At 37.3% G+C, this 27,527-nt stretch overlaps 1 protein-coding gene and 1 pseudogene across 1 annotated transcript in view; one reads left to right on the top strand and one right to left on the bottom strand.

Moving 5' to 3' along the window:
* LOC113106864 (neurotrypsin-like) overlaps positions 1 to 11,661 on the top strand; it is a 36,126-nt pseudogene extending 24,465 nt beyond the window's left edge.
* A 3,354-nt stretch (positions 11,662 to 15,015) lies between these two features.
* LOC113106871 (bifunctional heparan sulfate N-deacetylase/N-sulfotransferase 4) overlaps positions 15,016 to 27,527 on the bottom strand; it is a 45,048-nt gene continuing 32,536 nt past the window's right edge. The window contains exons 7-14 of the mRNA XM_026268888.1: positions 25,720 to 25,902; positions 24,506 to 24,602; positions 23,792 to 23,915; positions 22,271 to 22,445; positions 20,553 to 20,723; positions 20,346 to 20,455; positions 17,011 to 17,113; positions 15,016 to 16,012 (exon numbers count right to left, since the gene is read on the bottom strand). Of these exons, the coding sequence (XP_026124673.1) occupies positions 15,893 to 16,012; positions 17,011 to 17,113; positions 20,346 to 20,455; positions 20,553 to 20,723; positions 22,271 to 22,445; positions 23,792 to 23,915; positions 24,506 to 24,602; positions 25,720 to 25,902 (1,083 nt within the window). The 3' untranslated portion in view covers positions 15,016 to 15,892. The remainder of the gene's footprint in view (positions 16,013 to 17,010; positions 17,114 to 20,345; positions 20,456 to 20,552; positions 20,724 to 22,270; positions 22,446 to 23,791; positions 23,916 to 24,505; positions 24,603 to 25,719; positions 25,903 to 27,527) is intronic.

The following is a 27,527-nucleotide window of genomic DNA, read 5'->3' on the forward strand; positions in this document are numbered from 1 at the left end:
AGATCCAGCTCGACTAGAGAGCAAATGTGTGGTGAGCCACCGATTCATAGAGTACTGAACTGCTCTACCAGTTATCGGCCGGATATAGAGATATTTTATTTTCGCATCATGTGAAATGAGATATTTCATTGTGAAAGCAATTTTTTCCCTATTTTTACATTTTGTCAGATTAACTATACTCACTTAAAGTTAATCTTAAAAAAATAATAATAATAATAATTTAGTAATGCATTTAAAATTGTGATTTTAAAAGTCATTTGTTGAACTATAAACTTAAAAATGAAAAAATAAAATAAAAGTCTGATAAAAGAATGCACACATATATATAAAAAAAAAAGTAAGCTAAAATTTTTTTAAATCTCAGTTTACTGACATTTTATTTAACTTTGCTGTATAAACCTAGATACATAGATTTAGGGGCATTTGTGAGTGGCACATCAAGAAGTCATAAATCATCCTCTGATAATGTCTGCGGACCGTTTTGTGTTTGCGTGCCCTCTCTCTCTTTCTTCTATTTTGCCTAAATAATTGAAAAATAAAACCCCAAATCAGTCATTTTAAATGACACAAGTGAACAATTGCAGAATGCACAGTTTGAAAACAGATATTAATTTTAAGATTTGAAAAATACATTAAACAGTGTTATTAGTGTTTTTAACTTTAGGTGAGTGTTGGATGATGGCAAAGGTAATTTAGATGTAAAACAAAATAAATAAGCTTGCACAAATATCTATTATTGTCTGATATATACACTAAAGTTTGGGGTCGTTAAGATGTTTAAATATTTACATGTTTTATATGCTCAGCAAAGCTGCATTTATTTAATCAAACAAATGCAGTAAAGAAAAAAAAAAAAATATATATATATATATATATATATATATTCCTGTTTTCAGCATCAATATTCCAGTCTTTGGTGTCACATGATACATAAGATATTATTCAGATATACTGATCTGGTGCTAAAGTTTCTTCTGGTTAATATATTTTTTGTAGAAAGTTTAAATGAAAAGCAATATGGTACAAATTTAAAGTGTACAAAGACAGCTCTGTTTATTGCCATCTGTTAAAAACTAGTCATGTTTTTGGGCAGTTAGTGAGGTCTTACCACTTTAGTTATGGGTCTGGTATGTGCTCTTTCTTAGATACGGTAACAGCTCTGGGCTGTATAAGGTTCGTGTGGGGTGATTATCACTCTTTGGTTCCTGAGGAGTATGAGGAAGAGTATGGCGTGGAGAAGATCGTCCTTCACCCACGCTACCGCTCTGAAAGCAATGACTACGACCTGGCACTGGTGCGTGTGTCTGGCCACGGAGCTCACCGGGGTGTCCCGGGCCACTGCGTCACGCTGAGCCGCTCCGTGCTGCCCGCCTGCCTGCCAATGAAGAGGGAAAAAGTGCCAAAGGGCATTGCCAACTGCTTCATCACAGGCTGGGGCGACACAGGTTGGAGATGCCATGAAACACACACATGCATTCATATACATCTTTAAAACTAGAGAAATGCGTGCAGATCTGATTCAGATATAACTATTTGAGACATTAACAATTGAAGACGCTTAAGATGCTTTGAGCATATTTAAACCAAGAACTAAAGCGGTGTGTGTAAATTAGAGGTGTTTTTGGCTCCACTGTATCGTGCAGGCTGACAGGCATAAGATGTGATCAGACAGTGTGAAAGCTGAGCTGACAGTGATAACCTTCGTTCTGTGTTCTGTCTGAAACAATCACTCTCTCACTGCCTCACTCTCACCCACAGACAGGCAAACAGGACATGTCAGTTTCAAAGCTTTTGGTAAAATTATGTGATGTCATTTTGAGTTTAATAATTTAACAGATGCTTTTACCCAAAATATGTGCAAATCACGAAAAGCATGATCAGTTTCAGAAGTACTGAGTTTCAAAAGTAAACCAAATTAGAACATTTTATTTATTTATTTATCAATTTATTTATAAGTGACCAAGATAACGAAGTGCACTTCAGCATAATTTTAAAAGAGTGCTAATAATATACTCCCAATACGTGCTAACTCTATGTAATGTTTTTGGACACCAATTTACTGCACGTTAATTAATCAATTCAATTAAATGACAATGCATTATAATATAAATTTATATTGTTTTTGAGTTTTTTTTAATCACTTATGTAAAACTAAAGTATATCTTTACATGTAATTTTATAATTACTTCTGTTTTCCTTGAATATGGTATGGAATACAAGTGTACTGGTGAATGTACTGACAAGCATTTATGTAAACTAAAATATATCTTAATGTAATTTATATTGAAACTTGTATGTCATGTATTTAAAAAACTAATATTTGTAATGATGAAATTGTAATTTAGTATATTAAAATATATTACTTTAAATGTAATATTTACTTTAAATGTAATATTGAATGTTTAATTCGACGTTATCACAAAGTGCTCCTTTGTGTACTTAAGTGAGTTTAGAAGCAGTCACAAAAGTGTAATCTTTATGTACACTTTAGTGGGCTTTTATTTCATTCTTATATTATCTGCAGGTAGTGTCTTTAAAGATTTGAAGAACAGCAGAAAGGGCACGTTTAGTAAAATTTAATACAATTAAAAGTGCACTTTCCCCCCACAAAAGGCCTCAGACTAAAGAAAAGTTCACCCCAAAAATGTAAATGCATTTAAAATTCTGTTATTACTCACATGTTGGTCCAAACTTGTGTGTTTTTCTTTATTTTGTGGCACTCATAAGAACATACTTTGAAAAATTTACCAACTGCTGTCATCCATAAAATGAAAAACAGTGGGGTCGAAAAAAAAATGTTTCTGTTCCTTTAAGAACATATGTGTTCTTGCACGTAGCTCATCTATTCAGTATTTAGATTCGGAATTATTCGTTTTACAACAAAATGTTTGTCCTGACATAATGTAATGTAACAAAGGATTACTAATGTGTTATTACAAAGTTGTCTAGAGTGCAAAGTTCACCATTTTAACGGATAAACTCATTTCACTTGAACCTGAACAATACACATCTGTATTTAGGCAACAAGTATGGAAACGGCTTAATATGAGATAAAACAGCTTTTGCATTTCTGATTTTCTTTTCGCTGAACATGTAGATAATTTTTTCTGTAAAACATCTGTTTTTCTGCAACAATCAGGCATCATCCATCTCAGACATTTTGTAATTATTTGTATCTCTGGCTGTATTGGCAAATAAGGTTGTGCATTAGCTTAACAGTGTTTGTAAGCACTGGTTTATGCATGAGCACATGGCGTGAGGGCCATTTAAACATCTTCATAATCACAAAAGTGTGTGTATTAGTGTTCTGGGGGATTATGGAGCTGTGAAATGATGTCATTTGTAAATTTCTCCAACTAGATGTCCAGTGAGAGAGAGAGAGAGAGAGAGAGATAATAAAAATATTAACAGCTAACATCATTTACTTATACAGTAATATGTACTATATTGTGTTATAAATTATTTATTTGTATTATATTGTATGAAAGTACAGTTTATATACACACACACACACACACACACACACAGGTGCATCTCAGTAAATGAGAATGTCGTGGAAAAGTTCATTATTTCAGTAATTCAACTCAATTTGTGAAACGCGTGTTTTAAATAAATTAAATGCACACAGACTGATGTAGTTTAAGTTTTTGGTTCTTTTAATTGTGATGATTTTGGCTCATATTTAAAAAATAAATAAAAATAAAAACACCTATTCAATAAATTAGAATTGGCCTTGTTGAATGTATGTTAATTTACTTTACATATACTCAATATTTGGTAGGGACTCCTTTTGCTTTAATTACTGTCTCAATTCGGCGTGACATGGAGTTGATCAGTGTGTGGCACTGCTGAGGTGGGATGGAGCCCAGGTTTCTTTGACAGTGGCTTTCAGCTCATCTGCATTTTTTTTTTTGGTCTCTTGTTTCTCATTTTCCTCTTGACAGTAGCCCATAGATTCTCTCTGGGGTTCAGGTCTGGTGAGTTTGCTGGCCAGTCAAGCACACCAACACTTTGGTCATTTAACCAACTTTTGGTGCTTTTGGCAGTGGGGAAGGTGTCAAATCCTGCTGGAATATGAAATCAGCATCTTCAAAACGCTGGCCAGCAGAAGGAAGCATGAAGTGCTCCAAAATTTCTTGGTAAACGGGTGCAGTGACTTTGGTTTTCAAAAAACACAAATCATCACAGACTGTGGAAACTTAACACTGGACTTCAAGCAACTTGGACTATGAGCTTCTCCACCCTTCCTCCAGACTCTAGGACTTGGTTTCCAAATAAAATGCAAAAGTTGCTCTCATCTTAAAAGAGGACTTTGGACCACTGGGCAACAGTCCAATTCTTCTTCTCCTTAGCCCAGGTAAGACACCTCAGACATTGTCTGTTGTTCAGCAAATTCCCTGATCACAGCCTCGTTCCAATCCTTGTGAAGTTCACTCAAATTCTTGAATCAATTTTGCTTGACAATCCTCATAAACCTTCAGTTCTCTCGGTTGGTTGTGCATCTTTTTCTTCCACACTTTTCCTTCCACTCAACTTTCTGTTAACATGCTTGGATACAGCACTCTGTGAACAGCCAGCTTCTTTGGCATTGAATGTGTGTGTCTTCTTGAAGGATGTCAATGACTGTCTTCTGGACATCTGTCAGATCGAGCCTGTCCAACAAAAACGACCATATAGGTCGTTTGTGCAAGCACCTAATTACGACCTATAATTACGTTTTAAAATTAAGTGCCCTCTAGTGGGCGTAAAAATAATGACAGTATCGCGCTGCATCTGTCGTCATGAAATCAGAATCAGAATCAGAATCAGAATGAGCTTTATTGCCAGGTATGTACACATACGAGGAATTTGTTTTCGTGACAGAAGCTCCGCAGTACAACAGAATGACAGCGACAGAACATAAAACACATGATAAAAGAATAAAAAATACAAATAAGTAGATAGTAAATAACAATATACAATGACAATTGTAGGCAAGTATATTACAAAATGAAGTTATGTATGTACATATATATTGTGTGCAAAATTTAAGTGTATACTAAGTATGTGTGTTAGATAAATAAAGTGTGTGTGTATATAAATATAAAGTGTAGTGTGTCCGCCGTTATTATAAGCTGTTCATAAGATGGATTGCCTGGGGGAAGAAACTGGTCCTGTGTCTGGTCGTTCTAGTGCTCAGTGCTCTGTAGCGTCGACCAGATGGCAACAGTTCAAAGAGGGAGTGTGCTGGATGTGAGGGGTTCAGAGTGATTTTGACAGCCCTTTTTCTCACTCTGGATAAGTACAGTTCTTGAATAGATGGGAGGGTTGAACCGATGATTCGCTCAGCAGTCCGGACTACCCTCTGTAGTCTTCTGAGGTCAGATTTAGAAGCTGAGCTGAACCAGACAGTTACTGAAGTGCAGAGGATGGATTCAATGATGGTGGAGTAGAACTGTTTCAGCAGCTCCTGTGGCAGGTTAAACTTCCTCAGCTGGCGGAGAAAGTACAACCTCTGCTGGGCCTTTTTCACAATGGAGTCAATGTGAATGTCCCACTTCAGGTCCTGAGAGATAGTGGTGCCCAGGAACCTGAATGACTCCACTGCAGTCACAGTGCTGTTCATGATGGTGAGTGGGGAGAGTGCAGGGGGGTTTCTCCTGAAGTCCACGATCATCTCCACTGTTTTGAGGGTGTTAAGCTCCAGGTTGTTGAGACTGCACCAGACAGCCAGCTCTTTTACCTCCTGTCTGTAAGCAGACTCGTCACCGTCCTGAATGAGGCCGATGAGTGTGGTGTCATCTGCAAACTTCAGGAGCTTGACAGAGAGGTCCTTAGATGTGCAATCATTAGTGTACAGGGAGAAGAGCAGTGGGGAGAGAACGCACCCCTGGGGAGCTCCGGTGCTGATTGTACGGGTGCTGGATGTGTATTTTCCCAGCCTCACTAGCTGCTGCCTGTCTGTCAGGAAGCTGTTGATCCACTGACAGACGGAGGTGGGCACGGAGAGCTGATTTAGTTTGGGCAGGAGGAGGTTTGGGATGATCGTGTTGAAGGCCGAGCTGAAGTCCACAAACAGGATCCTCACATAAGTCCCCGGTCTGTCTAGGTGTTGCAGAACATAATGCAGTCCAATGTTTACTGCATCGTCCACAGACCTGTTTGCTCTGTAGGCAAACTGAAGAGGATCCAGCAAGGGCCCAGTGATGTCCTTCAGGTGGGCCAGCACCAGTTTTTCAAATGACTTCATGACTACAGACGTTAGAGCCACAGGCCTGTAGTCATTTAGTCCTGTAATTTTGGGTTTCTTAGGGATGGGGATGATGGTGGAACGTTTGAGGCATGAAGAGACTTCGCACAGCTCCAGCGATCTGTTGAAGATCTGTGTGAAGATGGGGGCCAGCTGGTCAGCACAGGATTTCAGACAGGCTGGTGTAACACAATCTGGGCCTGGTGCTTTTTTCCTTTTCTGCTTCCGGAAGACCTGGCGCACCGCATCCTCGCTGATCTGAATTGCAGGTGTGGGGGAGAGGGGGGATGCAGGAGGTGAGAATGGTGAGAGTGCTTGATTGGAGAGGTGTTCAGGATGGGTTGCAGGAGCTGTTAATGGTGTGAACGGTAGTTTGGAGAGGCATTCAGGGCTGGTTGCAGGAGTTGTGAAGGGTGTGAATGGTTGTGTGGGGAGGCGTTCAGGGCAGGTGATGGGTGTTCTTTCAAACCTGCAGTAAAACTCGTTCAGATCGTCTGCCAGTCGTTGATTCTCTACGGTGCTGGGGGGTGGTGTCTTGTAATTGGTGATCTTCTTTAGACTTTTCCACACTGATGCGGAGTCGTTGGAAGTGAACTGAGTCCTTATTTTTTCAGAATAATTCCTCTTTGCCACTTTGATCTCCTTTTCCAATGTGTATTTAGCCTGTTTATACAAGACATTGTCCCCCTTCACGTAAGCATCTTCTTTGGCCTGACGGAGCTGTCTGAGTTTTGCAGTGAACCACGGTTTGTCATTATTGTAAATTAGTTGAGTCTTTGTAGGAATACACATATCCTCACAGAAACTGATATATGATGTTACGGTCTCTGTGAGTTCGTCCAGATCGGTGGTAGCAGCTTCAAAAACACTCCAATCAGTGAGGTCAAAACAAGATTGTAAATCCTGCTCTGCTTCATTAGTCCATCTTTTTACAGTCCTTGATACAGGTTTAGCTGATTTTAGTTTCTGCCTGTAGGACGGTATAAGATGAACCAGAAGGTGATCAGAATTTCCCAAAGCTGCTCGTGGAACAGAGTGAAATGCATCCTTTATTGTGGTGTAACAGTGATCCAATATATTACTGTCTCTTGTGGGACAAGTAACATGCTGTCTGTATTTTGGCAGTTCACGGGACAGATTGGCTTTATTAAAGTCCCCGAGAATGATTAAAACAGAGTCCGGGTGTTGTTGTTCTGTCTCTGTGATCTGATCAGCGAGTTTCTGTAAAGCTGAGCTCACATGCGCTTGCGGATGGATGTAAACACTGACCAGAATGAACGAGTGAAACTCCCGCGGCGAATAGAACGGCTTGCAGTTAATGAAGAGTGTTTCGAGATTTGAGCAGCACGTCTTCTTTAACACAGTTACATCTGTACACCACCGTTCATTGATGTAAAAGCATGTCCCGCCACCACGCGATTTCCCCGTTGATTCTGTGTCACGATCCGCTCTAAACAGCTGAAAGCCCGGCAGATGGAGCGCGCTGTCCGGTATGGTGTCATTCAGCCAGGTTTCCGTGAAACACAGAGCAGCAGAGTGTGTGAAATCCTTATTTGTCCGAGAAAGCAGAAGGAGTTCGTCCGTTTTGTTGGGTAGAGAGCGGAGATTTGCCAGATGGATGCTAGGCAACGGCGTTCGAAATCCGCGCTTCCTGAGTCTGACGAGCGCTCCCGCTCGCTTCCCCCGTCTGCGCGTCCTGAAGCGCTTGATCAGCGCCGCCGCTCCTCCGATAACAACGTTCAGTAAAACGTCTGAATAATTGAAATCCGGTAAAATATCCTGTGGTGTGTTCTGCCGAATGTTCAGCAGTTCTTCCCTGGTGAAACTGATGGCAGGAATATAACTAAAGACAGGACAAACTAACAAAAACACAAAAACATATGCGGAGCTCGTCACGGAGGCAGCCATCCTGTATCGGCGCCAGACGAAAAAAAAAAAAAAAAAAAAAAAAAAAAAAAAAAAAACGTATTACGTCATTACCAATCAAAATGCACATTTATTTAAATGCAATGGTGTGGGCTTTTTACACCGATCTCACAGTATTTCCTACATATTTTACTAAGTGGCTTATTCGTTCGAATGGCCACACCTAACCCCACCCCTAAACCTAACCCTCACAGAAATCATGCTAAATTATGATTTATTGAGCATGTACATTTTCGTGTACGTCCGTTTCCTGGGATCGAATGATAGCATGATTACATATCAAGGTATAACGCAATAATTTACCAACTTAGCTACACGAAACGCAAATCAGAGTGCAAATAAAAGAGTACAAAACATTCATATGAAAATGACCTTTTGTCGATAGAGACACAATTGTAGTATACGCTCTGATGGGTCGTATTTCAGGGATTTGGTCAAACGACCTATACGAGCGTATTGGTTGGAGGACAGGTTGGTCAGATCAGAAGTATTCCCCATGATTGTGTAGCCTAGCGAAACAAACTGAGAGTCCATTTTGAAGGCTCAGGAAACCTTTTTGGTAAAATTTTTGCTCCAGAACAAAAATTACCTCAAATTAAACAACACCTCTGTTCCTTAGACTCATCCATCCAGTTGAGCCTAAGAAACCTGGGTGTTTTGTTCGACCAATCGTTGTCTCTGGATGGTCATTCTAAACAGTTGGTCAGAAACTGTTTTTATCATTTGAGAAATATTTCTAAATTGAGAAAAATTTTGCCCAAAGCTACCATGGAGATGATCATTCATGCTTTTATTTCTTCAAGGTTAGATTACTGTAATTCTCTTTTTACTTGTTTTAACAATGTTTCTCTGAACCGTCTTCAATTGGTGCAAAATGCTGCAGGCAGGCTTTTAACAGGTACCAACAGAAGGGCACACATTACTCCGATTTTATTTACTCTCCACTGGCTTCCGGTAAAATTTAGAATTAATTATAAAATTTTAGTTTTAACCTTTAGAGCATTACATGGACAGACCCCCCAATATATATCGCAGACACGCTTACACCTTATTCTTCTTGAATCACCTTGTTGATTCTTTTAAAAAACAGCTAAAGACACTTTTATTCAGACAAGCTTTCAGTTGACTGAGCTAATATGTTTTATGTTTTGTATGATGTTTCTCATTTTTAAGTTTGTTAATTTGCTATATGTAAAGCACTTTGTGATTTATCTGTGATATGTGCTATATAAATAAAGTTTACTTACTTACTTAAAAGTTTTTGATAAATGTGAGCCAAAATCATCACAATTAAAAGAACCAAAGACTTAAACTACTTCAAGTGCACCTTTTCACAATTTCAGTTGAATTACTGAAATAAAATAACTTTTCCACGACATTCTAAATTATTGAGATGCACCTGTATATATGGTTGCACTTTATTTTACAGTATTTACACTTACAGTACATGTACTTGCAGTCTACTTAACTAAGAAAGAACTAGATGATATAAGGTAACTACATGGGTTATGATTAGGTTTAAGGATTTGGTTCAGGGTTAATGCGTAGTTATTACACAGTTATTATAATAACTATAAAAAGTTCATAGTATGTACATGCAGAACAGGACTGTAAAATAAATCAATACTTCTTAGTGTTGAAGTACACATTCAGTACAATAAGGCACACTTCTTTTTCACAAGGATATACACACAGAAGACTACGGCAACATCTGTCCAGCTGTCTAGTCTCATCAAAAAGGACATACATGACAGTAGTAACATCCATACAGCGCTCTAATCAGAGAACATGAGGAAATCATCAAGGACCCATACTGGGTGCAATTATAATGTCAGTTTTAAGCGACTACAGATTATCATGTGACATGTTGATTTCATTCTAATGGTCACGTTGTGTTGTAAATCACCTGTGTTTTCTCTCAGTATAAGTATTCTAAAGAGGGATGAATGAAGTGTGTGATGACATTGACAGGAAAGCGACTACACACTCCATTGCATAAATGAACAGTAAAGTCTGATTAACTCCAGACTTCAATTCAAAAGAATGGAGGACTTTCTGACCTGTTGGATTTTTACTTTTCGCAGGTCGTGCATATTCAAGAACTCTCCAGCAAGCCTCGATTTCCATGTTGAGCAAGCGTCAGTGTGAGCAGCGCTATTCAGACCAGTTCACCAGTCGCATGCTGTGCGCCGGCTCCTCCCACAACAACCACCGCGTGGACAGCTGTCGTGGAGATAGCGGCGGCCCGTTAGTGTGCGAGAGACCTAGCGGAAGTTGGGTTGTATATGGGGTCACATCATGGGGTCACGCATGTCGACTACAAGACGCACCAGGAGTCTACACAAAAGTCTCAGCCTTCATGCCCTGGATCAGGAAGATCATTGGCAAGTAGGACTCAGAAAAAATCAACCTGTAACAGACATTCTGACTATGCTGGCAGAAAAAAGAAGCACACTTTTAGAGTAAGAAGCCTTAGAGCTAAACAGATTGGTTTTAGATCGTTTTCTAGATAATAGTTAAAAACATTTTCATAACACCTAAGTCTTAAATGGCAGAAAATATTCACAAAACTTTTTACTTTGCAAATACTGCAAAAAACAAAACAAAAACAAACACTAATTTAAAAACTGGTTGTGCCCATCAAAATAGTGGCAAGTCAATAAGTCTCAAATTGGCATTATTCCACGTCTTTATTCTTTTTCTTTCTTTGTCTTTTCTTATGAAAGCACTTCTAGGTTGAAGAGACCACAACGGTGAGTGTGGAAATTATTATTATAATTTTTTTTTTGCAAGTGTGATAATGAAAGCATATGTTTGTGACTATACTTTATAACATTTAGAGACAGACAGTGTCTGAACATGTAAAATGGGAAGAGTCTTTTTCCAGTTTGAAACATAGCAGATTGAGGAATGTTCCAATGGCTTGAAATCACATCAAACTTTAATGCTGAATTTAGAAGATTCTAGATTTCCTGCCAAGGATCTATGATTCAGGCCACTGCCGACCACATCACCTCATCAACACATTAAATGACATCGTAATTCTCCACAGGAACCATGACATCATTTGTTATATATGAGATGTTCGTGATGATATCTGGACTGAGGCTCACGGTATCTTAACATCAGGACAAAAAAGCACATCATATATTTGCTTGATATTCTTGCAGTTTCACACTCACGTCCAGAAGCCAGAGATTGTGGGAAAAGGGAATTATGTGCTGTGCTAAGCGGTTTATACCTCCTTGTTTTAGTGTTGTGATCTATGTATATTAAATTTCTATGAGAATAATTAATGAGCATAGTAATTATACAGACTGCATCCCCCTTTTTAACACAATTCGTCATTGGTCTGTGTATATAAAACCCCTGATCAACCACAAGCTGTTTTTTTGTATTTTGCTGTATAAGGTGTTGCAGTTTAGGCTTTTGTAAATTCATGTTTTTTTTTCTAATACATCATTCAGTCATATTGTAATCTCTTGTTAATAAACTGTACTATGAAATATGTCAAAACTGTTACTTTGTTACCCCCCCCCACCTTTGCTTTTATTATTATCTAAATTGTAAGTCATGTGCACTATTCATGAGGACTGCAATGTCATTAACAGCAAAACAGACAATTGTAAATATTTAGGGGAACGTAAAATCACAAGCTATACAATTCAATTTGAAGCATTAAATATTTGATAATTGCTTTAAATATTTTTATTTACATATAGTCTGTGGCTATACAGTGTGGTGTGTGTTTGTGTGCATGCACATCCATATCTGACAGAGTTAGCTTTAGGTTTTCTGAACACACTCGCTAAACTATTATCAAGTCGAGCTAGCTGTGTTGTTGTTCACACAGTGATCTGAATCAGTGTGTACAGACCTGACAGCGCAGTGCTAGCACAGTTAGTCTTTTCAGAAAGCCCTTTGTTTACATAACAGTTACAGGTCCATTGTGTGTATGTGTGTGTTGACGCTGCATTTCAGATATAATACACCCTTCCTTTGAGCTCATCTCTATGGAGAAAAGTTTACCATATCATGGGATAGACTGAAATGAATTTTCATTAATGCATGTCATAGAGTGTTTGTTAGTATTCATTCACTACTTCTGTACTTCACTACTGTTACTTTAAAGTAAATGTGAATGAAAAAGTTCACTGAGTGAGGGAGAGAGATTTCTTACAGTGATTGAGATTGAGAGTAGTATTACAGCGCCACCTTGAGGTACTGTAAATACAATAACTGCCTCATGGCAAAACCGTGGAACTATCTAATTATATGTTTACTATTCTTAAGAGTTTCTGCAGCTACACTTTTCATTAGGATCAAAGACTATGGTAGAAATAATTGACCATTTACTTTAGTAATATCACAAATATATACACACATCTCTGTTGACTTTAACTCAATGGCCAATCAGAGAATCCCGCCAAAACGCCGGAGTTTTGTTTCTGTGCTTTTTTCGCGAATATAATCTCATTATAATAAATACTATAAATTAATAATAGAAAGATTATTTGTGCAGTGTCAACTTCATTGATTATAGAGGAAGGTAATGAGCTCCTCTATAATGAGCACTTCTATGCCATAATAAAAAATCTAAATAGAAAGGTTTTGTTTTTCATGACTCTATGAGCACCAGGGACAGCGTTCACATTGCAGAGTTTGGAAAGCTGAAAGGTACACTCTCAAAAATAAAGGCTTAAGGAATTATGTATGACAAAAACCTGCCTTATATGATTTATCTGTACATAATGCTACATCCAAAACGCTATTGAAGAAGCTTGCTGCTGAAGACTTGCAATTGGTTGTTGCAGGCCATTTGAATAATTAATAAGGTCGTTCTATTGGAGGAGGTTCTTTTGGGCGTGTGTTGTAATCATGTATAAACATAATTACACTACAAGTTCCATTTTGTCTAGGCATACTTTGTGCGTTAATGCCATAGTCATGACTTTTCGGTTAAAAGATGTGTCCTCCTCCCTACTGAAATTAATAATTTTGGGGGTTTGTACCTCACTGTGCAAAGTGCATTTTAAAACGGAATACTTTTATTAAAATAGATTTTCAATGACAAAACAATTTTTACTTTTTACATTTTTGAAAAATACTGACTACCCTGAAAACATATACTCAAATACCTAAACAGGAAATTCAAATACTTCTGTTACCTTTGTGTACATCAGATTGGATCCACCTGCACGAACACAGATTTTCACGTAGAATCCATTAAGTCTAAAAGTGTGTGGCCAAATGTCTTTTGTCTACAAGAACCATTACACTATTAAGTATTTGAACCATCATTTAGCACATCTAAGAATCCACGTAGAAAGGGTAATCAGAAATCTTTTGTCAGAAGAATAAAATCTTTTTTTATTCAGCTTTCTTTGTTGTACACTTACACTGTCAGCTTGAGAAAACAGCATGTCGATTGTTTATCATGCTCGTCACATCTTCTGTTATGCATTTTAAAACTGATTTATTTAAGCCCAGTGTTGCATTAATAATAAAGCACGTACAATGGCATTTTCATAAATGTGTTTCTGATTGTCTCCTTATCAGTACTTTGACAGCCTAATGAAGCACAGAAACCAAATGTTGAACAAATGGGGTAAGTTTTAATGGAGACTCTTGCATGATGTAATTTCAAGTCCCCACCCCTTTAATCACCAACACAAAAGTACCCTTTCGGTCCCATTTTCTACCGAGGGACACACACGACTGTGTTCTTGTCATGCCACTTCTCCCCTGCCCCTCCATTGGTCTGTGCACACTACTGGTGATGTATATTGTGAAGTACGAAGAGTGTAGGTGAGGTGAGTCTATTTCTGGAAACAGTAAAAAAATATAAAATCTTTAGTTACTAAGGTGTCCCTTGCTTGCCACCCCCACTTTGCAGGAGTTACCTTACTTCCAGCTTAAAGATGTTCCCCTGGGGGTCCTAATGCTAACCACTGCCTGTAATCATCTGAACTATATTATAGTGTCGCCTGCAGCCCCAGAATGTGCATGTGAAGCAAAGGACCCATGTAACCAGCGTTCATGAAGAATCACTCCATATTTATAGCCAATACCAGCAAGACTCTCAACTGAAGAATCAGCCAGATCAGATGCACCGACTTATTTTATAGTTGTAATACCTTGTTTTCTATGTTAGTACAGCCTGTCACCACTAGAGGGAGGTATTTAATAAAAAACATGATCACTACACACATCCTAACAGTAAGGTAACTTAAAGGGTTAGTTCACCCTACCAACGAAAATGTGTACATCTTCTACTCACCCTCGAAAACATCCTAGGTGTATGTGACTTCTTTCAGAATAATTAAATCGAAGTTATATAAAAATTTGTCCTTGCTCCTCCAAGCCTTTCAATTGAGGTCAGTGAGTTTTTGTTGTCAACAGTTCAGAAGACGTGAAATATTACATGCATCTGTAATAAAATGTCACGTTTTATTACAAATGCATGCACTTTATTTCACGTCTTCTGAACTGTTGACAACAAACCCCCGCGTAACCCCATTGAAAGGCTTGGAAGAGCATGGGCAATTTTTTATATAACTCTGATTGGATTATTCTGAAAGAAGAAAGTCACATACATCAAGGATGCTTGGAGGGTGAGTAGAAGATGGACGAATTTTCCTTCTCGGGTGAACTAACCCTTTAACCTAACCCTAACCCTATATACATAAAGTACAAACAAAATCCAAGTGAGATTTGCTTCAAATTAAACACTTCAAACTAACTCAAAAGCATACTGTTTAAAACTTCTTGACCTCTTGTCTAATGTGTGATATTTAATGCATTTTTGTATGTATATATATATATATATCATGTGCAGAGACAGAACTTAGCAAGGACAGTTTTACGGAAACATGTCTCTCTCCAGTGTTTATTGAATATATATAGTTATTTACATATTTCACAAAGCACTTTCTTACCTTATTGAGGCAAATTGTTTTAAAAAATAAAAGTCACACTTCAAATCCATCAGCCAACCAGTTGCAGTGCAGTGGGCGGGGCTAAGGCTACCTGGCTACATACATATGCCTAGACACACACTCACACAAGGGCTTACACACACACACACACACACACACACATACACAGACTGAAATGATTTCCGCTCTTCATGCCAGTGTGTCTAGAACAACAGTAATTGGGACGTGGACTGAAACATTGACATCACAATGACATCACTCCATTGAAAGCTGACGCAAAAAAAAAAAATTGACTGTGCTCTTTATTTCTCCATATTCATTTTGCATCTTCACTGATAGATTGATTGACTGATATATTTGCAGGAGTGAGGTTATGAACAGTGGTTGTGCAGTTCTAAATCTCTCTGTAACGACGTATAAAATCTAAAGCCGTACCTTTATATCCAGTGTCTGATTGGGGAGCGTACAGTATATATAGGAGGAAGTCTGTGGACGTTTACTTTTTTTTTTCAGTTACAGTTTTCATGCAGTCTTTCGTTAGCTGCATCTGAAGTTCAAGGGTCACGGTTACCTCACCGAAAAAAAATCTGACCTTCTGTAACAGAATTTTCATGCTGCCATGGAAACATCATACTGCTTTGTTTGGATTTCCAGAGGCACCAATAAATGGTGAGCTGAATTTTTGACCTTTGCTCCGCAAGCTTGCAGGTAGGTGGCATTGAGTACTGTTCAAGTGTCTAGTTTCCATTGAGGGCTGAATCCGGATCTTTGACCCAGAGGAGTGGTGGTTTGGTTAGGGCTACCTGACCTTCTGTAGTTCCTCTCTGAGCCAGGCTGGTAGCGGCTGACCCAGTCTGTGCAGCAGCTTAGATAATTCAATGTTCTGATCCCTGTAGAATCTGGAGAGAAACACTCGTGACTAGAAAAGGAAAGAGTAAAAACAACACATATTTTAGTGAGCAGAACAGCTTTTAATTAGGTGCACACCTGTATAAAACAAATACAGTGCTGTGTTGCCTAACTTTGACTGGATGTTGTTAGTTCAGCTTAGGTCTGGGCGGTATACTAAATATATATTTTCAAGTAAGATTGGACTCTGGTGTTGTAAATGCATCTGAAAAATAACTGCTTCAGGAAAAGAACACAATCCAAGTTGTACTAAACTAATGATGCACTTTAAACTAACACAAAAGTATAGTTTTGAATCTTCTTAACATCTTTTCAGTGTGTTATATGTAATGCATTTTTTTATCTTATGGTGGTATTTTCATTTGTAAATATTAGAAAGTATTGCATATCCATTGTGCATAAAGGTCAGCCTGTCTCTGTTAATCTTTATCCAACAAGCACTGTTAGTCTAACAATAACACAATAAAAAAATACATTTTGCTAAAACATTTTGCATCCAAAAATGAAAGCACAGAAAGACAACACAATGTTATGTTTTATTTTTCACATACTGAAAACATACCAAACTGTATCACTGGGACAGTGCCTTTTCAAAAGGTACGCTTCGGCTTTTAATATGCACATTTTAGGTACTAACATGTGGTTTTCAAGGGACCAATATAAACCTTTAGGTACAAAAGTGTAGCTTTTGAAAAGGTAACTCCCCAGCTTTTGTACCTTTTTTTCTGAGAGTGTAGGTTTAGAATGACACAAGGGTGAGTTAATGTAAGAATTTTCTTGTATGTGTGTGTGAGGAAAAAAAGAAGAAAAAATAGAGAAACATGAAGCGAGAGTCCGAGTTGTTCTGTAGGTATCAGTTATTCAGTACATGAGCTACAGACATGTTAGACAGTTCTCTCTCTCTCTATGACCCATATTGCTCAGTGTTGGCATGCCTCTATAGCACAGCTGCAATCATTAAAGATTAAAGACTCATTTTGCTCAGAGTTTAATGTTGTTAGGTGGTACCTCAGAGTCCATGGGCGGGTATTTGCGGCCCTTGCTCTTCCCCAAACACTTAGTCCTGCCCCCTTCCAACAGCTGACACCAAAAGCCCTTCTGAGGATCAAACCTGTGAAGAGATTGAGAACGCTTTACAATCTAAAAGATTTATTTCTACAAACAACTCCCAATCAGCAATCTCTAACCACTCTCAGCTAAATGTGATAAAAAAGTGTGTGTGTGCGTCTGTGTCTGTGTTCGTTCTTTGACAAAGCAGCAAGCAGAAGGTATTTTGAAACATGAACTTCATAAAATATGTGGCAAAGTATTTGTTTGTTTTGTTTTCTCTCTTTGTCTGTCTGTCTTAATTTATTTTTCCCTTTCATGCTCTGCAGTTTTCTCAGATATTCTTGGTTTAATCTCAGTACCAGAACATACAGAGAGAATAGAGAACATAAGAGCTTTATGTATTTTTTATTTTTTTTGCTTTCTGAAGGTTAAAGTTTAATTTCAAAACCTTGGTTTCACCCTTAAAATATTATTGTTATTTCAAAGGTGACAATCTAATTAAACAGCAGTTTCATTATTAAGTGTACTATAATTAATATCCATTTAAAAGTTTAAAAATCTTCACAAAAAAGTATATTTAATCATCTGTAGTTTTGTCAAATTATGCATTCGAATGCGATTTGGAAAAATTCAGAACACATATTGCTCAAAGAAGATTCTTTAAATATATTATGCACCATTGGAGGACTGATTAGATTTTTTAAATTTTTAGTTTTTTATCCAAAACAGAACATTTAAAACGTAATTTCCATCACAGACCATTATCAAACACAATACATCATATGAGATGGAGATAACACCTGTTGAGCATTGTTAGTGGAGACATTAAATAAAATATGGCGGAAAAAAGATACAAAAGATATAAATTAACCAAAAAAAGTGAATTGTGAGTGTAAAATGTATGTTTTAAGATGGTTATTTTAAATGTCAGCAAGGTCAAAAGTACCCAAGAAAAAGGGATGAAAGCAACAGAGAGGCAGAGAGAGAGAGAGTGATGTATGGCATGCATGATGAGTGACAGGCAGAGCTAAAGAAAACTGCTGAAAGACTGAAACAAAATACCAAATGAGGAAAGTGAAGCCACAAAAAGAAGTGACAGTAAGTGAAAGAGAGAGGAGATGTGGAGAGATGAAGTGAGAAAGACTCAAACAGAGGGAGGTTATTAATAAAAGCCAAAGATTGATGGAGCTGTCTGTGATAGAGAACACATGCAGAGACTCACAGAATGACCACACACACACACACCCCCACACACACACACACACACACACAGGTAATACTGAGTTCAATGTTTTGGCATTTTATATCAAGAATGATAATCTGATACAGCCATTACTTCATTTCAAAATACCATTTTTTTTTTTACCACAATGCATTTGAGGTCCTTTTGGTTCAGGAGCCACTGGAAATATTTTATATATAATATTTTCTAATTTTTTATAATATAGAACAGCATGAATTAACGGAACAGTTTACTTAGGCACTATATAATGTTCATTTTGATCATTTTCTCTTTCAAAGTTGAAATGAGTGAATATAATTTTCATTCAATTGAATTTCATCAAATATATTATAGTACAATATGATTTATATACATGGTCCAAATTTGACATTTTGCCACACTTGCTGACTGTTTTTTTTTATTTATTTTTTATTCATCAGAAGAACTTCTCTTTTAAAAGGTGTTAGAAAATGAGAGTTGTGACAGACGTTTTCTATGTCTGAAATCAATTTGAGTCACAAGTTACACAAGTCTTGTCACAAGATCTTTCTTACAGTTCAAACATGACTGAACATGCTGAGTGTTAATAATTTTGAATTATTAATCATGACAAGGCGTGACCTCATCCTCTGACCGGTGGGTTTCAAACCATTCACAAGCATGCTTAACAATGAACGACATTCCTTCTTTCCTCTCTGTCTCCTATTATGTTTTCAAAATTGTTCAAATGTACAAGACACCTTATGAGCAATCTAACAACCAGTGTCAGATGCCTAACGAGCGTTTTTAATTGGAGAGTTAATCATGTGCTAATGGCTACAGCCAGATGATCACAATTAATCTCATTCAAGCTCTGTACAGATTAAACAGGCATCAACTGCTCAGAACACGGATCTGTCACCTCGTTTTATCTGCTGATTCTCAAACACATGGGATCAGGGACAGCATGGATGACAGGCTTGATCCTGTATCGTATCTCTGGATGAGCCTGTGTCCATCTGTGTGCGTGTGGATATTCTTGTTTGTGTATCCAAGTGCAGACCAAATGTTTCCACTGTGATAGTAAAACCTAAAAAACGACATTCTCTGGACCTACATCACACAGCTGCATAAAATAACCTTTTTTATTTGTAGGGCTGTCAAAGTTAACGCATGCAATTTATTAAATATGTGTTGTACTTGTACAGTGTAAATGCATTTATTGAATTTGACATTATAACCGTTTCATTAATTAAAAAAAAATTAAACGAGCAAAATATCAGTAATGAAGTGAAACAACATCATTCACAGAAATGTTGGTGCAAACACCAGTGGAGGACTGTAGGCTCATGGCTAAAATATCTTTACACATTTAAGATTAAATCCATAAAGAGTTGGAAAAGTGATTTCATTTTTGAATTACTGGAGATTTGCATGTTCGTGTTTGCCATTCCTGTGCATTTTAAAATAGTTTAAGTGATTTAAATTTTGCACACTACCGCTCATAAATGTAATAGTTTTATTCAGCAAGGCTGCATTAAAAAGATCAAAAGTGGCAGTAAAGACATTTATAACACTACAAAATATTTCTTTTTTTAAATCCATGCTGTTCTTTTGAACTTCTATTCATCAAAGAATCCTGAAAAAGCATCAGTTTCCTCAAAAATATTTAGTTTTAACATTGATAAAAAGAAATATTACTTAAGCACCATGGCATATTAAAATAATTTCTGAAGGATCATGTGACACTGAAGACTGGGGTAATGATGCTGAAAATTCAGCTCTGCCATAGGAATAAATTATTTATTGAAATATAACTAGAAAACAGTTATATTATATTGTAACAATATTTGACAATTTTACTGTTTTTGCTGTAAATAAATGCAGATGTGCTGGCCACAAGAAACTTCTTAAAAAGAAAAAAAAGAAAAAAGAAATACCTTAACTCGACACTTTAGAACAGTCTACTTATTTAGCTTATGTACAATGCAAAAAACAGACTTTAGGTTAAACATATTACAGAATGACTGCAATTATGTAAATCTTGGAGGTCCCCTCCTTGATATAAAAGATATGTGTGTGTGACCCTTACGTGAGTGCCTGGGAGTAGTTGTAATAGGGAGTAACACCCAGAAATTTCTGAAGCTCGTCCAGTACTTTAGCTGGGTCATTCCTCAGCTGCTGTCCATCAATTATCATTAGCTGCAGGAGGAGACAGAGAGAGACAGACAGGAAGTAGAAAATTCAGAAAACGTACTGTGTAAATACCAAAATACCAGTGTTGGTCCAGATTGGTTACCTGGTTTGGAGGGTAGTATGTGAGCCATCTCTCCAGGTGTGTGGCGTAGAGTCCAGGTACGAGACAGCGGTTCTGGAGAGAGCGCAGTTCAGGTGGAGACAGCTGGTCTGCTGAGATCACCTCATAGAAACTGAACTGCAGTGCTGCCGGCTCTTCATGAGCTCTCTGATGCTGCCAGTGAAATTACAGCTATGTTAAAAACCAAACCCAACTGCGCAATGACTTAAACATTAACATTTATTCTGATTCCGATTGGTCAACAATTACAAACTGGTCAAATACTTTTGTATAACGGTCATATTGCCGCCTGTCTTGTTGCTAGTCTGATTAAGAAGATACGATACTAAAAAGATTATCTAAATAACAATTTCAACTCAAATTAAAATTTCATGTCCATGTAATAAGCTTGATAATGTACAGGGCTTAAACTGTATTTAATCTTCAATATTATTCTTTTAATACAATTGATGTGTGGTGTGGTAGCAGCTTCATGCTGTGCCCCCTGTGCACGCTGTTGATGAGATTTCACCCTCACACAAACTCTAACATGCGGTTACACCCAGTGATGTTCTCACTCACACTTACACATATTCAATCTCTCCACAATATCACACATGAACATGTGCACGCTTGCTTCCTACGGAAATCCACCAAGCACACCAACACGCATACACACAACACATGATTTCATGGATTTAAGCGCTATGTATACTATTCTGCAAGAGTTCAAATGTGTAGTAATGCTGTAAGAAAATACACTGTCCTCTATACGTCTGCCCAGGTATTTGAGCTCCCTTCTGACCCCTTTTTCCCTTTATTGCTTTATGGATGAATTTGTGTTGCCTTTATATTTAAAACTCATGCATGTAAGACAAATCTTTTTCCTTTATGTAATAATATGTGATTCATGCTTATTTTGTCTGCATCTATTAAGATGCATTTTAGTGAATCTGCACAGCACATTCATCCTCATGTACCTATCACATTAATGTTTCATGTATTCTGATGTATTTGTCTGACAGCTTGACTTTTCACAGCTGTCACATATGCAATCAGAATGATCTTCATCTGGATATGCACCGATACAAATTACTACTCTATTTTAATGTATTTCTGTGAACCATACTTATATGCTGATATGTAAAGTTTTGGTAACACTTTAGAATAGGTAACACTTGTTAACTATTAACTACGACATTTTTCTCAATAAATTCTTAATTTGCTGTTCATTAATAGTTAGTAAGGTACTTGTTAGGTTTAGGTATTGGGTAAGATTAGGGATGTAGAATAAGGCATTAATATGTTCTTAATTAGCACTAATACATGGCTAATAATCTAGTAATATGCATGCTAATAAGCATCTAATAGGTGTTACCTATTCTATATCTATGCTAAAAACAGTTTTGATGCTTCATTTTTTTGTGGAAACGGTGATACTTTTTTGTCAGGATTCTTTGATCACTAGAAAGTTCAAAAGAACAGCGTTTATTTGAAATAGATGAATAGTCACTTTTTATATTTTAATCACACTTGATGAATTTATTTCAAGAGGCCTAGCTAAAAAAACAAAAAATGTGATCCTAATTTATACTGGAAAACATGTAAACATGACCAGTGGCATTGACTGTTGTGCTGTACAGCAGGATCTTTCACACATCCACACAACTCTGACTGTGCGGTTCTACTAGTCTGTGCTTTGTGATTGGTCAGAGTCATACCTGATACCAGCTGTATGCCCTGTCTGAAGGGTTGATCAGCAGAGTCAGGATTTTGGCTTTAGGCAAGAGAGCGGCAGCTCGTTTGGGCGTCTCCTCTGAAGAAAAGTAGTTTGCACTCTTCTCAAACAGGAAATCTGTGCTGACATTAGAGGGTACAGGAAAAAACTCCATGTACCTTTGAGAAGAGAGGTATATTGAGTCAGAGAAAACTCACACAAGACAAACGCACACACACACACACACACACACACACACACACACACACGCCTACAGTAGGTGCCATTTACAGTGGGAGATTTTGCCATGGAAGATTTTTTCCTCACCAATTTATGAAAAGTGCTTGTGGCAGGAATATATCTATTTGTCTCAATGACAAATAATACTGTCCAAGATAAAGAAAATGGAAAATCTTGTTTAACCACCAAGTACATTACACCTTGTGCCCCAAATTAAGAATTTATTGCTGTTTCCCTTAGTTTTACATAAATCATGGCCAAGTTACACTGATTTGTTCCTCAAGGGAACAAACTAGCACAACGTAGCCACGAATTTACCTAAAATTGTGGATCAAATAAATCAAATGTAGCCATGAATTAATAAGTCATGGAGACTTATTCATAGGGGGCTTTGTGCATGTCAGTGGACACATCTTACACATTAATTTCAAAAAGTTGTTTTATTTTAAATATATTTTTCAAAGTAAAAAAACACTATATGACTTCAATTTGGCCCACAAAAACTATTCAAAATATTTATAATTTATGAACCCCTTGTAAGCCATTTGCCACAAGACGTTAATACTAGATTTTAGATTTAACAATTTATACTTTATACGGTGGATCCATACATTAATCCACTGACCTACAAAAATGGACAATAGCAGAAGAAGACATTAAATTTTCAAATACGCCACAAACATATTCAAGCACTTTAATTTCTCAGTGAGTAGAATTGCTCCCCTGTGTAAGAACAATTTATGAATTTAAGTTAGAATAGATATCAGGAATAGTTATTTAAATTATTATTTTTTTTAACAATTCTATTTAAAATAATATTAATTATAATTACATTTGGCTATTTCAAGGACCAATTTTCACGATTAACTAGTTGCTTATATTAGCATGCATATTGTTTATTAGCTCTTACCAAGCACATATTAATTTTTTATCCTACATGACCGTATTCTATATCCCTTAATCCAACCCCATAACTAAACTTAACAACTACCTTGCTAACTATTAATAAGCAGCAAATTAGGAGTTTACTGAGGCAAAAGTCATAGCTAATGGTTAATAGTGAAAACTTGATCCTTGAAATAAAATGTGACTACTTGGAAAAGAAACCATATTCTACTGTTCTCCAGATCAATACATGGCATAGAATATTTTCCAAAACAGTGAAGATCATGTTTAATTATTTGTGCATAACCTACTTAATTGCAATTAAACAATCATGTGACAACCGTTGTGTATTCCTCCAAAAGAAAGTAAAACACATGCCTGGTGCACACTTCACACTCACCAGTCGATGCCTTTGTGGTAGTTGTTGGTGTTGAAAAACTGAACTTCCTCGAATGTTTTCACACTTGGAAAGTTGCTGGAGATGAAGGGATGCATGATCAGGAAGAGGTAGAGCGCCGTTGTGCCTGGAAAGAGAGAGAGAGAGAGAGAGAAAGAGATGAATAGAGAAAGGAGGAGGGCAGGAGAGAAAGGAAGAAGGAGGGGAAGTAAATCAACGAGCCCTTCCCCTTCTAATGATGAAATTACATGTGGAGCTGATAGCACTGAAGAGAAATATTCGAGGCCTGGAGATTCAGCCCACAGACAGAGAAACTAAGAGACATGGGATCAATACACCATTTACCTTATGGATTTTTGTGTGTGTGTGTGTGTGTGTGTTGTGAGTTTGCGATACAGCAGGGAAGAAGAAGATAAGTCCAGAGAGGAGAAGTGTTTAACAAGACAGTGTCTTGACACCAATCAAAATCTTACAGCCCCAAAACAGCGCTCTGTCTCTTCCCTTGTTCTACCCCGCTAGCCCTCTGGGGACGTGTCTGTATTGTTCTCCTCTAGAGCTAAAGCCCGTAGTTGCACTTTCATCATTTCCAGCAGCACCAGGTGAGATGTGAAGCAGGATCAAGGGGAACAGCAAAGCGAGGAGATTCACACGCACATTTTGACGACTTTGAAGCCCTTTAAAAAGAAACATGCTCTTGCATCAGAAGAAGAGAATTACCTGTTTTCTGAGGCCCGACCACCATGAACTTGGGCAGCCTGTCGCAGGTCTTCTCTTTGGACCAGATGTCCTTATGCCGTTTATCATCACATGGGTTCTGAAGAACAACATCATAAATGAGATCAGGCATCAATAAATGAAGCATGGAGACAGAGGACTTGACATGGTCTGCATCTCGATGCCTACAGAATATGGAGAATCATTGAGATCATCTTCAGATTTCATATGACAGATATTAATACATATTCTAGAGCCCTATTCGGATATAGGGTCTGTTTTTCAGGATGGACAGTAAGTCTGCAATTGTTACTGCTGATGTCTACATGTCATCAATTTGCACATGATGTACAAAATTTATTTTGAAAACAGAACAATCAGAAATCTTTTTCTTTTTAATTCAGTAATTGTAAAACTGTATTAGGCTAAGATGTAAATCTTTTCAAAATAAAACAATTGTAGCAACCAAACAAAAATATGCTACATATTGCACATATGCACATAAATCCAAGTGTTTTCATTTTCTGGTGGCTTTTCATTGTTCAGCATCCACTTGAGATAAATGGAGTAGATCGATGTACAACAATATTAACACAAAACAAAAATAAACAAACCAAAAACGAACAAAACAAATGGGATTCATAAGAGTTTTTAAATGTTTTTGAAAGAAATGACAATGATTTATTGTAAACTGATTAATTTTTTCTATTTATTTCTGGCTAAGCTGAATTTCCAGCATCATGACTCCAGTCTTCAGTGTCACATGATCTGTGCTAGCTAAAGTTTTTGTGTGAACCATGATTGGATGATTGTTTGATGAATAGAAAGATTACATTTATTTCAAATATATATATATATATATATATATATATATATATATATATATATATATCTATATATATATCTATATATATCTATATAGATATATATATCTATATATATATATATATATATATATATATATATATATATATATATATATATATATATATATATATATATATATATATATATACACATTTAAATAAAGTTTTTATTGTCACTTTTAACCAGTTTAACACATCTTTGTTGAATAAGAGTATAAATTTATTTAAAAAAGCACACATTTTTTATAATCAGTTCTCTCGTCAAACTAGGAAAAAACACTCAGTGCTAATCTGATTAAACATGAAAGTAAATTAAAATAAGATAATGTCTATATCTCTATCATAGCTGACCTGCCAGAGTGGGTTTCTCTGCTCTGGGAAGAGTGTGAAGTACTTGTGCGCGAGCTGCAGGGGAGGAAGTGTGTGCAGCTTCAGGTTGGTCCAGCATTTCAGGAAGTTCGCCAGATTAGTGAACGTATACAATCCCAAGCGGTCGTTCCCATAGTTGGAAAGATGAGTCATAAATATACTGATCTACAGAGAAACAGAGAAACTGTTTTCATTCATTCATAAGTAAGCACATGTCAGAAGTAAACAGCAGCCTTTGCTACAATAACATACGTGCTAACATGAAAACCCACAGTGAAAAACCCAGTGACCTTAGTTGTAATACCCCAGTGTTTCCTGTAGGGAGCAGTATTGTGTACATTAATGCTCAAGTTTTAAACCTTTGCTGCTTTATTATACTAACACCCTTTTTTCATAAGAGCATTAATTACAAACCGACCCACATTTGTCCACAAAAATGTGTTAGTCACATTCGTGCATGATTTTATTTGTCAAATGTGTTGTAAACGGCCCAGCAGATGTTGCAGTAATGTTGATCATTTGGTTCGGTGGCAGTCTCTGATAAAGGCTATATGCTGCACTAGGGTGTGCTGATTTCCTGCGTCGGGCCCTTTATTGGGTGTTTCAGAGCACCCCTGGGGCACATTCAATTACTGCAAGCCGATCAGCGGCCTTTCAAATGAGGTAAACCCAGCGGATGCGTCCACTTGATGTGGAGGGGAGCTGTAATTCTGATGTAATCCACTAGAGTGAGGTCACTCGCGGACAGTGTCTGCGGAGATTAGAATCAATACGATTAACAAGGGTCTGCTGAGAGAAGAGAAAAGATGCGAGGAGCGAGGAGGGAAAGACAGAGAAAAAGGAAGAGGGAAGAAGTTTTCTTGGGTCTCTAATATGCTTGACTGGTTTAGTAGGTTGCATTGCGAGAGGAGAGGGAATATGTGGCCTAGTTTAAAACAGACACTCCCAGCAAAGCCAGGCAGAGCTGACGCTACAACACACCCGACACAGGACAACGTTTTTATGGGAGAAACAACACTCGTCCAGGTGCATTGAGTAGTATAGGATAGAGACCGTTAGGCCATCCTATTATTAACAATAATATAAATATTATATATACATGAAATATAATAATAAAATGTGATGTTTAAATCAATAATCTTTAATAAACGCAGAGGCACATGAACCAGCAAAATCCAGCAGAAGTCTTTAAAGCCAACTAAGCATCCACAAAGAACTTCACCCACTGACATCAATTTATTTTCCACATAACTCGTACATTTATCCTGAAATGAGATCTGCTGTATTATATATCAGTTTTATTAGATCTAAGGTAAAAGAAAAGACCATGATCCATTAGAACACACTGTCTCCTGTAAGCTGAAAGTGTTTTATAATCAGCCAGGATCTGGTTGGAGCGTGTAATGGACTCTGTATCAGGGCCTAAGTGCTGCTCCCTCAGAAGGTTGCTGTGGATATGTTGGCGGCACGGCAATGGCTTTGATTGATGGATGGGATGCGAGGTGACCGTGAGCAGGGCGGGGAATATTTATGGGATAATGAGACAAGTTTAGCAGCTTCTGTCACACAGGCATGCTTTATGCCGGACCGGTGTAACACACACTCTCGCGTACACACTCGCAGCCGCTGAATTCAATTTAACCCTCAGGGGAAAATGAATGGGACCCGTGATATTAAAAAGATGTCATGCATTATAAAGTATTTTGGTGGGATTGTGGTGAATGTTCGCCTTTGCTCCACACACAGGCTTTTGCCGTATGTACAACATCAATCTGACCACTGAGCAAGTT

Source organism: Carassius auratus, chromosome 1 (assembly GCF_003368295.1).
Source record: "Carassius auratus strain Wakin chromosome 1, ASM336829v1, whole genome shotgun sequence".
Taxonomy (NCBI): domain Eukaryota; kingdom Metazoa; phylum Chordata; class Actinopteri; order Cypriniformes; family Cyprinidae; genus Carassius; species Carassius auratus.